Genomic DNA, 14,328 nt, shown 5'->3' with positions numbered 1-14,328 from the left:
GTGATGCTCCACTATCACAGCTCTCAGGTAACGTGGGGCGCCCCCATTTTCTCACACGTTCAGACATGAAGTCATGCTTACCACCAAAAATACACAAAGCCACATAAACACACACATGCACAAACACAAACACACACACACACACACAGAACAAAAGCGTTTACATAAGCTGAGAAGTGTATGAACGCGCTGTAATGTAAATACCTTCCCCCCCCTCCCAGATCTCAACACACCCTTCCCTTCCTCCATCCTCTCCTCCTCCTCTTCCGCAGCGTGGAGAATTAATGTTCACACACTCCGCTCTCCCCTCTCGCTCTCCCAGGTCCCCCAGGCCCGGTTAAAGCAATAAGATCTCTTTTGTCAAACAGTGACCAGCCTCACTGAAGAGGTTAACCGCCGCTGCTTAACCATTAACTAGATTAAAACGCAGGGCAAGCCAGGGAGCACAGGAATGTTCTCTGACACGCGGAAAAGAGAGATTGGACATGAAAAGTGGCTTAAAAGAGAGAGGAGTAATCAGCGTGGTTTCGGCCGTCCTTTGTGGGAGCGGCGTGTGTAAATTTGCTCACGTGCACGCGCATGTTCTCACACACACACACACACAAATGAACACAGAGCGCTCTGTAACCTCGTGAACTTCAAGTCACCCTCGTCTCCTGGTTATCATTACGCGACGGAGATAAGAGAGGAAAAGAATCCCTTGAGGCTCCGCCGCCATATTTCCGAGCCCGCTCCTTGGTAAGCAAGAAGTACTGGGTCAGGGGTGCGTTCGAAAAGCTGACCGCAGTCGTTTAAATTGTAACTCAGTAGCGTGAGGAGTGTTCAAAACCCCGTACAGTACATTTTTCACATTACAGTTTTCAGAAATGCCAAACTACTCAGGACAAACAACCTAAATCGGGGGTGTGTTCAAAGCACCAAACATACACTTTTACTCTCGCCTTCCCCCGCGCCAAATCAAGCCAGTGGTGTGGAAAGACATGAGGTGGTAATGGAACCCAAGTGTGCGTGTGTGTGAGGGGAGGAGGGGTGAGGAGGGCTTCTTGGAGGGGTGCGTTCAACAACTGCTGTTGAGGCAACTGTTGACGTCTGAGGAGCAACAGCTTGCGGGGCTCCCAGAGGAGCCTCTGCCAGCCAACAGTCAGCTAGACAGACAGACGGAGGTTTTAGGGTTGGAGGGGCGCAGGGGTTAGGATTTCTCCTCCACTGCCAGGAAAATGATCCCCTTGGCCGCAGATCCAGGCTTTTCCGTGACATTCCCCATTCCTAATTGGTATTCCTCAATCCTGACGCACTCCGTCTGTCTGTTCTCCACCGCTGCCCGTTTTCTGCCTTTATCGCTTTTGTTCATCTTATCCCCCCCACCCCACCCTCTCATCTGTTTGATTGATCAGCACAACTGGACAAGCCACAAGAGGAGGAGTATTGTGAAGGCGGTTTTCGTTAATAAACCAGAAGCCTGTGGCAGAGAGAAAACATGTAGGCCATGATATTTCCTCGCCATTTTTCTGATGACACAGATTTGAGCATAGTGCGGCTCTAAAAGAACGGAGGCCAAATTTTGCTGCATTGTCTATTCCTCCAAAGCTGCATAGATTGGGAAATAGAGGCTCTTAGTCACATCTTGCTACAGCACTCTCCTGCTAAATGGATTGGCAGCACTTAACCTCGTCTCCCCCAAGAGCTTTTTGAATTTTCAATTTTCCTCCAACCCAGAATCCAACCCCCCCCCCCCCCCCCCCCCCCCAACTCATACACAGATGCACGGACAAGGACACACATACACAGACACAGAGCCTGCTTTCAAGGCTGCGCTTGAAATGACCCATAAGCCCCCTCTTTCTTCAGCTCCATCATCATCACCATCATCTTCCTCCCCTGAGACAAGGAAAACAAGGCTGCATGGTGGCAACAAAATAGTCAGCCATAATCACCTCTCATCCCATCCCTTGATCTCTCTCTCCTCTCTCTCTCTCTCTCTCTCTCTCTCCATCCCTCCCTCTCCGCTTCCTTCCTTCCCTCCCTCCAACCCCCACTAATGACAAGACAAGGCAGCCTCAAAGCAACAGCCTTCGACCAAATCAAAGGAACTGGTAGCCAGCTTCCTTTTCCCCCTTGCTCTCTCTCTCTCTCTCTCTCTCTCTCTCTCTCTCTCTCTCTCTCTCCCTCTCCCTCTCCCTCTAATGATCCTGCAGGAAAGGGGTTAGGAGTTTAATGAGTTAATTATTACATTCCTACATGTTTAATTTGAATAGATGTGTTTACTTGTTTGGTTAGTTATTTGTTTAATCTTAATTGAGATGTATTGGTAATGTGTCTTGCTACAGCTCTAACACAGAAGGAGAGATGGAGATAGACGGACAGCGACAGATACAGACACACCGTACTGGAATGTTTGCTTTGGAAAGAGAGAAACCGTGAGTATGCTGAGGGGGAAGAGGGGGGGGGGATTGAAGGATGGTCATCCTTATTTTAAGATCATCAATAGTGGCCATAAATCTGCTGTGGAATGGCACCAGGGATGGACTTTAAAAACAACAGAGCCTCCTCCCTCTAACACACAGCAGGCACTCTTCCTAATACAAGGCAGGGTCATTAACTGTGGACCACGCACAAAGGCACAGTGGTCAACACCGGCAACGACAACACGGTAAATCACTGTAAACACACACTCACTCACACACACACACACACACACACACACACACACACAATCGGACATCAATGACCGACTCTGAGCTGTCATTGTAAAGGACAAAAAAGAAAGAGGGTGTGGGCAGGGGAGAGAGAAGGGGGAGGGCAGAAGAGAGAAAGACCGAGACAGACAGAGTGAGAGAGAGAGACAGACAAAGAGAAGAAAAGAGGGAAAGAGAAACGGAGACAGACAGGATAAGAGATAGAGATGGGAACATAGACAAAGCTAATCTGGGGTAATACACCTTTTGTTTATGTATGAGTACCTATGGTGTGCGCGTGTGTGTGTGTGTGTGTACACGGTAATCACAGCTTTAGCTCTTCTTTTGAAGACCTTGTGGGGATATGAGGATGAAAAAGCAGTGGGATGAATTTCCCTGCAGTCTCCTCTGTGAACCACATCATTCTGGCTAACTGACTTCAAACCAGGATTAACCACGTGCCTGCAGCCTACCGCGCCATGCCCAGTTGCCCGCTGGCGCCGACTGCCAGCTCACCAACCTCGCACCGGTACACTATCAAACCCGCCTAATTGAGTTTCATGTGTAATTCACCGTGCGCAGTCAAAGTAAGAAACACCAGTGGGTATCAGAAAGGTTTACAGGCTGAAATCCCCGTCTCTGAGCTCAATGATTAATAAATGGACTTCCTAAAGTAAGTTGGGTTGAACTAACTCGCTTGAACGTGCTCTTTATATTAACCGAGCAATGTTTAACTGTTTCTTTTGGGAGTTCGGCTGAGCGAAACCCACAGTCAAACCGCAAGAATGCGCCCCGGCTGTGAGCGGACCGCAGCCTCGCACATGTAACACGGCCTCTTGGTGGTGAAATGGAGGCCGCGTTGTGGCAGCTTGTTTGCAGGCGGATTACCAACAGTGACTTGTGGTCAGAGGGGGTTAGAAAGGGAGAATGGCAGCCCTTTTCGCTATAAGTTGAAGCACTGTGATGACACACACACATACACACCGAAACACACACTACTGAGCGAGCTCCAACGTGTCCGCAGGAATGCCACTCATTCCGTCTCAGTGTTTTACCCCGTCGCTGTCACACACACAGACACATATACACACACACACACACACACACACACACACACAAGGAGCATGAATCACCTCAATAATTACAGCCACACCATTCCAAGCCCCACTCCCCCAGAGGGCTAAATGACAAGGGGGCAAACACGGACTCGCTCGCCCAAAGCGGCCCCTATCAACCTGTCACTCACAGCCATAGGAGCTAAGGTTTCCATTGTTACGCAATGCCCGACCCTGTGGTTAGGGGCTCTGTTTGTGTGTGTGCATGTATATGTGTGTATGCGTGTGTGAATTGTGCTTGGATATTTACATGTGAGTACGTACGTGTTTGTGAGTGTGCTTATTTGTCTATGCGTACCTGTGCAAGCATGTTCAAAGGTATGCATTCACGTATTCAGAGTATGCAAAAGTGTGCAAGTGTGTATGTGGGCGCGCATGTGTAAAACTAAGTCGAAAACCCCAGTGCCCCAGGACAGTCGTGGAAGAAGACCCCCTGGCTTTTATCTCCTCCTGGCTAAATGGCTCTTTTTCTGGCCTAATACCATAATAATTACACATGTCTGCAGGGGGTGCACTTTTGATGCTGCGCTGACGGGGGTGGGGTGGGGGGGGGGAACAGAAATTAAAAGTGAGGAAATGACTGTGGGAATTAAGGGCGCGATAGACAAAGAGGCTGACGCTCCGTGTTAGAGGCGAACACCTTGAACTCAGCTGATGCTTGTCACGACGATTCTTTCCACCTCCTCCTGACTACTTTGGAGTCTCTTCAATTTAACTCCAACTCATCCGCCCATTTCTCTCTCTCTCTCTCTCTCTACTGTCTCTCTCTCGTTCTCTCATCCTAAACCTCATACACCTCCACACTACAAGGGCAAAGCTGACACAGTTCTGGTTTGAATGTGTAAAGTCACTACTTCTCCAAAATCACTCCAAAAACACTGGTTGGACGCACACTGAAAATCGCAGAACAAAGCCAAATGGCACGACATCACACAACATGTGACTTCAGAGGGTAAAACCGATACACTCTCTGTTTCCAATTTCTGACAGACTTTAAGTCCCTAAAATGAAGTTGTATTTCAGCAATGTTGACGCCTGTGAAGCGGTGGGAAAGGCACTGGCATCTTAGGCGTGTGGAAGCGGAGCTGTTTACCAACCTGTGGGGTTGACCTGGTCAAAAGGTCAGCACCGCCTCGGACACAGGCATGCCGAGCACCCTGGGGCGCCCTGGGTTGCCATGCACCTCATGTCTGTGAGTCACATCTCTACGGCTACAAGTATAGAGACACACAAAAAGGCAAAGACACGCCTGCAGGCAAAGACAGATAACCACACAAATACATCTGGGTGTTATGTGTCCCGCGGTGCTATTTAGTGCACCGTGACATAGTTGGAAGTTGCAAGTGTGTGACCCGTCATTGTGAGAATGTGGGTCTGTGTGACTGAATCCCACTGAGACCCACAGAGAGCTGCTATTATTAGACTAAACTGGGCTAAAAAGAGGGAGAGAGGGAGGGAGAGAGTTGAGAAACAGAGGGATTTGTCCTAACTTTTTCTCCGTAGTAATCAAAGTGCGTCGCACCAAAGTGAAAAGATGACTTTCATTCTCCTCATCGTTATTCAACAGCTGACATCTTTAGCAGAGCTCATTTATATGGGGGAGGGGGATGAGCTCAGCCTTTAAATCAGTGCACCACACAGCTGTATGGAGGGATGTGTGATGTTTACTGCGTCCTCCAATTACAGGGCGCTTTTTAGTGGGCACCTGTCAAAAGGCTCCATGAAGGGCTTTTTGCTCGCCCAGCAGACAGACAGCGGAACACAACAACTGTCTCCGAGACCAGGTGAGGTCTGGAGGGAGGAGGGAGGGAGGGAGGGAGGGAGGAGGGAGGAGGGAGGGAGGGAGGAGGGAAGAAAGGGAAGTAAAAAAAAAGTGTAAGAGGAGATCTGAGGGATGAAGTGATGTAAGGAAGAGGTTAAAAGAAAGAGGGAGGGGAATGGGGAGGGGGGGGGGTCGGGGGCGGAGGGAGAGAGGGAGAAACCCTAAACCAGGTAAACTCAGGGAGGTGGAGGTTGAGATAGAGGAAGATAAGTTTTTATGAGACGGAAAAAAAAAAAAAGATTGTTGCATGATGAAGGGGCACAAAAGTGATGAGAAAGGGATAGAGTGGTGCAGTGAGTGGGGTTGAGAGAGAAAAAGAGGAAGAGAAAATAGAGCGAGGGGAGTCGCCCAGCCCCCCCCCGGCCCCACCCATCAGCACAGCCTTTTTCAAACCATTGCAGGCTGCAGACACAGGCAAACACAACTGCATTTCACAAAAGTATTTTCACAAATTTGATTAAAGCAGACAAACAGCCACAAAGTATCCATAAAAGATCAGTCACAAAAGACACAAATGTGAGCACCTCATGAAAAACAACTTTGGTAATCCTATAATAAATAGTAGAAGGATATTATATTATAGGAATATTATAGTGACACCAAAAATATACTGTATAGCCTACGTCACTAATAAACTCATTGAGTACAGACACACTGTATATTATAGGAATGTTATGGTTTTTGGTCAGGGAGGGGCCAAACTAAAGCAAAACTTCAATGACTTCAGCCGTATAATACTAAACTCAAATGTGCATTTGAAACAGTCTCTCTAGCAGTGGCACCCAGGGGTGTTGAGGGTGAGGCGCACTGCCAGCATAGGAGACATAGTCCCGCAGATCAGAGATCAAAGCGCTGGCAACTGCATCAAGGCAGCCAGAGATAGCCAGAATGAGACCGGAATATGGGCAGCAGCCTATAGCCTTCAAAATAAAAGCTATACATTTGCACTCTTGAGGGGAAAAAAGGATAATTGTGTATCAGGGTGTAGCCTACAGATCCTTTTGGACGCTTTTACAGTAGATTTATCATTAAATCTATGTTTTATTTTCACTTCGACATAATGTTGGTCAGTCAGGGCTTTATTGTGGCAGTTTTTAATCTCATTTTTCACTCTGTCGGGATGGCAGAGGTGTCCGGAGGGAAGTAGCGGTGCGCCGCAGCAGTCTGTGCGCTCAGAAGTGCACTGAAGTGCGGAGCAGAGGCTCCCCGCACAATTACAAAGAGCCAGGATTAACCCTTGAAACATCCCACCAACGGAGGTATATTGTGTCTGCTCTGAGCAAGCTGATGGCAAAGAGTCAGTCTGCTTAACGATAAATGACCGAAACACATTTACTTATCAAATAAGTGCCGATGTTTTGGGAGAAATGCGCTTCTTCCACCTGCTATTGGCATTTGTGCCGACTTGTTTAAGTAACCACTAACAGGTTGTTTCACATCAGTCAAGAAAGCAGTAGGCTACACATGACTGCAAACCGTGTAATAAAATAAAAAGTAAGGTAAAGCCTGATGAGCTGCGGCTATCTGAGGCATGTACAGACAGGTTGATCCTCAAACACCGGACCTCTCAAACTGTCGGTGAAAGAGGAAAGTAGCCTAAGGAGGAAATCTACAGCCTGGAGACACGTAAAACTAACCAGCACGGCGGGTGAAGCATGATAAAGTTACTTTTTTTATGGGGGTGTAAACTGAAAAACAGGGCGGAAAGGATCAAAGCGACTTACCTTGCAATGCCCAAAGCAGCAAGGTGCACAAGAGCGACGCGCGTCCAAATGTTATCCCGTCCATGGCTCCTTTTCTAACTTTTTGAAGTAAATCTCTTCGGTCTGTGTTTAGGTGTAGAGTGTGTAAATCTGGCAGCGGCAAGTCTTCTTTCAATGTTCCACAGCTTGCTCTCTCTCTCTTTCTCTCTCTCTCTCTCTCTCTCTCTCTCTCTCTCTCTCTGAGTGCCCCCTTCTCTCTCTCACACACACACACACTCACACAGAGAAATCTGATGCTGGTGGCAGTCTTGGTTGATATATTTGCACAAAAGGTGACCCCCCCTCCCAACTACACACACCCTCCCCTCTCTCTCTCTCTCTCTCTCTCTCTCTCTCTCTCTCTCTCTCTCTCTCTCTCTCTCTCTCTCCACCTCACTTGCAATGAAAAGACCTGCTTGACTAATCGCGTATGTCTGTGGGGGCCGGCTGGATTAAAAAAAAAAAAAAAAAAAAGAGTTTAAAAGTGAGATTTTTTTTTCCCTGACTCATCAACCCCAAAAAACTTTCCCTAATATAGAATTACTACAGTCATTTTATTATAGAATTACTGTAGTAATTCTATAATAAAATGACATTTAGAAGGATACTATAAAAATTTCACAGCAAAACTACAAGTATCTAGGAGTATATTATAGTGATACCATAGGTCACTGTAAACTGACTATTGAGCATCACTGACTATGCAATAAGTCCCAATAGGAATACTTTTGTGATTTTTCTTTATCAAAGTCATATTATCAACACAGCAGACTTACTGATTCTATTGAGTAACAACATCACATTCAAAAGCCATAATAGCCTAAATTAAATAGGCAATAGGACAGTTCACTGGTAATTAATTGGGAAACTGAAGATATTTTCCATTGGTGCGAAATTAACACTAGCCACTAGTGTTGTCTGTGGCTTATAAATTAGTCTGATCTACCAGACACTTTTACCAGTCACCATTTAGAGGTCTTGTTCTCACTGAAACATCTAATTGACAGGTAAAATAGTCAAAGTGGCTGATGAATTTTGCTGCTCTTCAGCCACTGTGGCCAGCAGACAAATTTCCTGTCCTGGGTAGATCTTTAACATGGGCGCACCTCAACTTGTGTATGCGACAAATAATGATTTTCTTTTTCAACAGTGGGTCGTTTCTTGGGAGCAGGATAAGCTGTGCGTCAGTGACAGACATACCATTCATTCCTAGACATGTAATCCCTTTAGAGTCTATTTGGGTATATGGTACAGACTATTTGGGTATTTACAGACCCAATATGCAGTTATCATGGGGGGCTAAGTGGCTTATTCAAAACACTATAATACCAGACTGAGAGTTTGGAGTGGCTATTCTGTGACCTATGGAGTTGATTCAGGCCAAATCCCATAAGCTGGGAAGTTGGGAAGCATAAACACAAGTCAGTCAGCTATAAGATGGCTTAATCGTAGCATTGCCCTTCTAAGTACACAATATGAACATGTACTCTTTGTAGTGTTCCTCTCCCGGAGACTGGTTGGCTGTGGGGCAGCACTAAATAATCGGCACACCCTGAAGGTAATAATAGTCCCTTGCGGACCAGTTGCCTTTAAACATACACATTCCAGGCATAGCTGCTCCAAAACAGCTGGTTAATATTTTTTCTGCCCCCGTTGGAAGTGGAGAAGTGATACTACCAACCTGCTCCGCTACAGTACACACACAGCAGTCACCCCCAATGAGGAGGGGGGTCTGATAGTTGAGCTGCCCCTGGAATACACACATGCACATTACACACACTCGCACACACACTGAAGGAACTGGCAGAAGGTGCTTGGAGGTTGATGGGGGGGTTGAGGCAGCTAGTTTGCTCTTACACCCCCTCTCTCTTTCTCTCTCTCTCTTCCCATCCGTGACAGCAGGGGGGAAAGCGCCTTCCCACTGGCTATCTAACATCCATACAGCCACTCATCCCATATATCGACCCAGTCATAATCATCTCTCCACGCAGGAGAGACATGAGATCCACTATAACAAGTCATCCCCCCATGGAGAAGGACTTAGCGCAGGCATAACCTTAGTTCTGCCTTACATAAGACCTATAGCATGGCGCAGAGCTGCGGCTAACAGTGATTTAGCCGAGCGTAGGGTAGCCTTACGTAAGACCTTAGTCATAGTTGTGGCTGTGATTTACTGTACGGGCTCATTACCTAATGGAGCTACAGGAGAGGAGGGGAGAGGAGAGGAGGGGAGAGGGGAGGACAAGCAAGGATGGAAGAAGTGGGGAGAGGAGAGAATGAAAGCGAATAAGAGGAGATGAGAGAAGAGAGGATAGACGAGAATAGGGGAGGGGTGGCAGGGAGGGGTGAGGAGAGGAGAGGAGAGATTGGACAAGGAGAGGAGCAGAGAAGAGAGGACGAAGGGAATAGGAGAGGAGAAGGTGGACCGGAACATGAAAAGAGAGGAAAGGAGGGGATGGAAGAGGACAGGAGCAGACAGGAGAGGAGGAGGATGAAAGAGAATAAGGGAGGAGATGCAGGAAGGGGGTGAGGAAAGGAGAAGAGGAGGAGAGAGAGGAGGTGGGGAGAGGAGGGCACCAGGTCCTGCAGTCCTCTGTCTGAACGCACTCCAAGTTGACAGAGTTTTCTGAGGTCGGCCTCGGTGACAAATGGCAGCACTTGTTGTCACAGTTCAGCTGGTTCAGATAGCACAGGTGGAGCGTAGGTGGGCGAACCTTTTGTCACAAAGAGGCAGCTCTGGAACAGATTTGTTCAAGTGTTGTCAGACGAGAGTAGTTTTAAAACGACAGGGTATTCAGCCTCTCTTCAGAAAGACTGGGTTTTTTGTGCACTTTTCCATAATCCGCCCAATGCAGAGCAATCTTCACGTAACTACCACACTATTTCAGCACCCCGTTTCCCAAAAGCAACTTGGCCCCAATGTTACATTCGTTCAAATATTGTGTTGATATCACACTGTTAAGGTACTGGTGAAAAACATGCCAAATATCACCGACAAACCACACTCTCTTGGTTTAAAGGCAATGGCACATGGGCAACATTTTGAGGCAATAGATGGGCAATTTTGTCAATAACTGTGAGTATTTTTCATGAATCCTTTCAGCCAAAGCGTTTCAGCTGAATGGATTTCGTCCCAGTAGACGACGCCGGTCCCTACTGATGACAATATTGACCATTTCTGTTGCCTCTAAAAATTGCCTACCTATTATTCATCATTCAATATCTCTAAAATATGAAGGCAAAGAGAAATATCTAAAATATTGTGTCTGAAAAAGTGTTATCAATGTGTCAAACAAGGATTTTTAACCCTCTAAAAAGTACATTTTTTTCTATTATGTGTTATTAATCATTTTATAAGAGGTGTCATTTTTTTCAAAAGGTGGACATCCATTTTGGAATGAATCTCTTCAATTATCACTTAGTCACATAAGACACTGCAGCTTATACTGTATATCCTCTTGTTCTTACGCAATTTACAGTCTCCGCTCCGTGTCAAAAGCGGGTTACCTGACAGAGAGAATATGTGAAACGTCAGCCTAAAGCAAGGGGGATAAGGAGAGGCAGAGACAGGGAAGCACTACAAAGGGAACAGAGAAGTGTAATGAAAGAATAATGAAGAGAGCAGATTAGAAGTGGAGGAGGAGGGGTGGACTTTAATTCCAAAGTCAGGGGATGGGTAACATATCGCCGCGGGGAATAACAGGAATATATGGGCTAAGAGAAGAAAGAGAGGGAGCGATAGAGAGAGAAGGAAGCTGTAATCTCTAATGAATTCTCATGTCTGGTAGTGGTATTGGAGGGGAGGATGAATGACAGACGAGCTGAAGCGCCATCCTCCAATTCCCTCCATCATTCTTTGATCTGTCCCTTTGTTTCATCCTCTCTCTTATTCTCTTGTTTATACGCCTACCTCTCTTTCTGTGTGCCCTCCAAATCTGTCCACTCTAATCTCGCTCTCTATGTCTCTATTGCACCCCCATTTTTTTTTTTTTTTCTCCACTTTGCTCCAGCTCTCGTTCTGCCTGTCTCTCTCTTCTTGGCAGGGTGACAGAGGATCACTCAGCTGTTTTCCAGGCAGTGATATAGAGTCAGTCGAGCGTGAGTCACAGTTCACGATTTGCGCATAACGCTGTAGCTATTCTCTGGGAATTCAACACTATGTAATGTTGATCACTATCACTTGCTGCCAATTGGCCCTGATGATCAATAGGACCGCCAATTGGGTCACTGAAATCAGTCATCAGTCATCATGACTCATCCTAACATCACTTTCTCTTTTTCCATCCCAGTTGCCTTACCCGCCTTTTGGGATTTATGATATCGCTCCTCGGGCCAAACACTGAGAGTTGTGTCCTCCAGGCAGGGGAGATTTGCCGGTCCTGCCACATGCAGGATAAACCGAGCAGCAGCTTTGTTTTATGGCTCCTTCAGAGTTTCAGTGGGGCGGTGTCTTCAGTGTGTGTGTGTGTGTGTTTGTCTATCACAGTGGGCTCAGCCTGACTGAATGCCAGGCATAATGTACCACCCACTCTGACAGTAACTCTGCGGGATGGAAATCTGTCATACCCACGATGCACAGGGGCAGGGCCGAGCTACAGGAAATGGTGGTGAACAATACGGACAGTCACACACCCGGGCCCTGTGCCTACAGAGCAGGTCACTGTGTCAGGAAGGTTATCTGTGGTCAACTGCCGGTAGTACGGTTAACAAGAACTGGGTCATACCCAGCATGAGACAAATCCCATTTATCCACTCCGGTTTACATGGTTTTAACGTTGGCTGGTCATTTAGAGTAGGCATTCAAATGAGAGAAATGGTCAATAACTGCAGTAACGACAGAGCATCACGAAGGAACAGACCATTTTAAGCATGGCTTTTACTTTGAGCAGCTATAATTAATTTGGATTAAATCCTAATCCCTAACTGAATCTTTTGTTTCACACACCTTGGTGTAGAAATGCAACCTGAGATTCTTGTTTAATTCCTTACGTAAACTCACAATAGTCCCTTCTGCCTGATACAGTATCTTGCACCAGTAGTAATCTGATATAAAATTACAAATGGAAACTTATCTACTTAAATAAATTAACTCAGCCTGTAAAAAGGAAAAGGAACATTGACGTGTTTAATGAGAATTTCAAGTGCAAGACTATGAAGTATGAGTTTCCTAACAAAGCTATAAATTCATGTGTTTTTATACCCTCACGCAGGCTAAGATGAACTACTTGGCGTTTCTTCAGACGTCTTATTCTGTAATGCATGTAAATGTAGCTTTCAGAGGAAAATTAATTAGGAATCAGCTCTTTGCCTCCAAACTCTAACTTCCCCTGCACTGTACTTTCTACTGCCTACACACACACACACACACACACACACACACACACACACTATCTTCCATGCCTGCTGGGCGGTGTGGACTTCATCGTGCCTACACCAATTCAACGCTGGCTTCGCCTCTGCATTCAACCCCTCAGGCTTAGCATATGAATACATAAACCATTTTATAGAATATTAATCATCCATCACCACTAAATGAACTGCAGGCGCATGCATCCTGTGTGTCTGCTCCGGGGTTACGACAGGAATACCAAAGTGTTAACGCCTCTGTCCAACTTAAATGCTGCTGGTATGTATGAGCGCATCCTTATTTGCATGTTTACACTATCCTGGTGGGTTTCCTGACGTGACCCAGAGCAATGTTGCTCTGTAATTCAAATGCTATTCCACTGTGGACATTCTCCAAATAAACACACAAGCGCTTATGGAACCAGGCATCCAGATTGTTTATTTTGAGCATAACAAGAATAATATGTTTCTATCCAACGTGAGACATCATGTATTAGAAAAAAAGTGATACCCACTCTGATGAAATGATTTCTGACATGATAGTAAAGCACACTTTCGGATGCTGTTCAAGTTATAAATCATCTAAGGTGACTGACTGCTGAAACTCAAAATGGATATTTCCTTCTAAATGTATGAAATGGATGTTTCTTTCCGTCCAAATGTAAAAATGTAAATACTAGTCAGACACAGAGGACAAAACAAGGCATTCAGCATGGTTTAGCATTTTGCCAGCTTGTTAGTAGGTGGAATATGTTGTGGGTTTGGTGTCCAGCAGTTTGGACACAAGTCTGCAGTTACTTTCAATCAGAATCAAGTCGACAGCCAGATTGTTCATTGAGCTCCAACTTTTTGTCTCCATGTCTCTTCAGTGCAGCCTGATTTCTGTTTGTCCACCTGTGTGTGTGTGTGTGTGTGTGTGTGTGTGTGTGTGTGTGTGTGTGTGTGTGTGTGTGTGTGTCTACAGTATTCTGAGCGGGGGACCCATCTGTGTGTGTCTAGTGAAGCCTGAACCATTACATCTCTACTGATGTGGCCCCCCACGAGTGGGGCCAAGGGCAGGGCCTCCCCCGAGACACACAGCCCCAGACGGTCACACACACACACACTCACACACATGCACACAAGCATGCGCACACAACCAGACGCCCACCATCCGTCCGTCCTCTCTTTCCTATTGATCTCCTGACCAGCAGGCTAATCCTCAAACATCTTCTCTCTTTCCCTCCTTCCCTCCCTCTTTCTGTCAGACCCCAACATCCTTTCCCCTCCTGTTTCTCCCTCTCTCATCTCTCCGTCTGACTGATCGCCCCCCCCCACCCCCCCTTGTCTCTCCTCACATGTCTATCATCCTCCCTCGCTCTCTTTCTTTTAACTTACCTCTCTCTCTCCCTCTCTTGCCCATAATGGGGGGTAATTATGGCATTATGGCCACAATGACTGTGCAGTGGGGGCTGAGGAACCGTGACACACGCTCACGCACAATGACCAAGTGTTGGCATCAATACAGTCCTCTGTGAATCCACAGGGGGGGCATTGGGGTGGGAGGGGGGGGAAGAGGAAGGAAAAAGGAGGGGGGGGTGTCCAAGAATAAGAGAGGATGGGGTAAAAAGAGAGAGCAGTAGGTGGCT

The 14,328-nt window shown here is 46.6% G+C and overlaps 1 protein-coding gene across 2 annotated transcripts in view; it reads right to left on the bottom strand.

Annotated features, from left to right (window-relative positions):
- bcam (basal cell adhesion molecule (Lutheran blood group)) overlaps positions 1-7,609 on the bottom strand; it is a 52,455-nt gene extending 44,846 nt beyond the window's left edge. For both annotated transcript variants that reach the window (XM_071908500.2, XM_071908501.2), the window contains exon 1: positions 7,337-7,609. In XM_071908500.2, the coding sequence (XP_071764601.1) occupies positions 7,337-7,400 (64 nt within the window). In that variant the 5' untranslated portion in view covers positions 7,401-7,609. The remainder of the gene's footprint in view (positions 1-7,336) is intronic.
- Between the last annotated feature and the right edge of the window lie 6,719 nt (positions 7,610-14,328).

This window comes from Centroberyx gerrardi, chromosome 12, assembly GCF_048128805.1.
Source record: "Centroberyx gerrardi isolate f3 chromosome 12, fCenGer3.hap1.cur.20231027, whole genome shotgun sequence".
Lineage (NCBI taxonomy): Eukaryota > Metazoa > Chordata > Actinopteri > Beryciformes > Berycidae > Centroberyx > Centroberyx gerrardi.
This window is presented reverse-complemented; position numbering and strand designations above follow the sequence as displayed.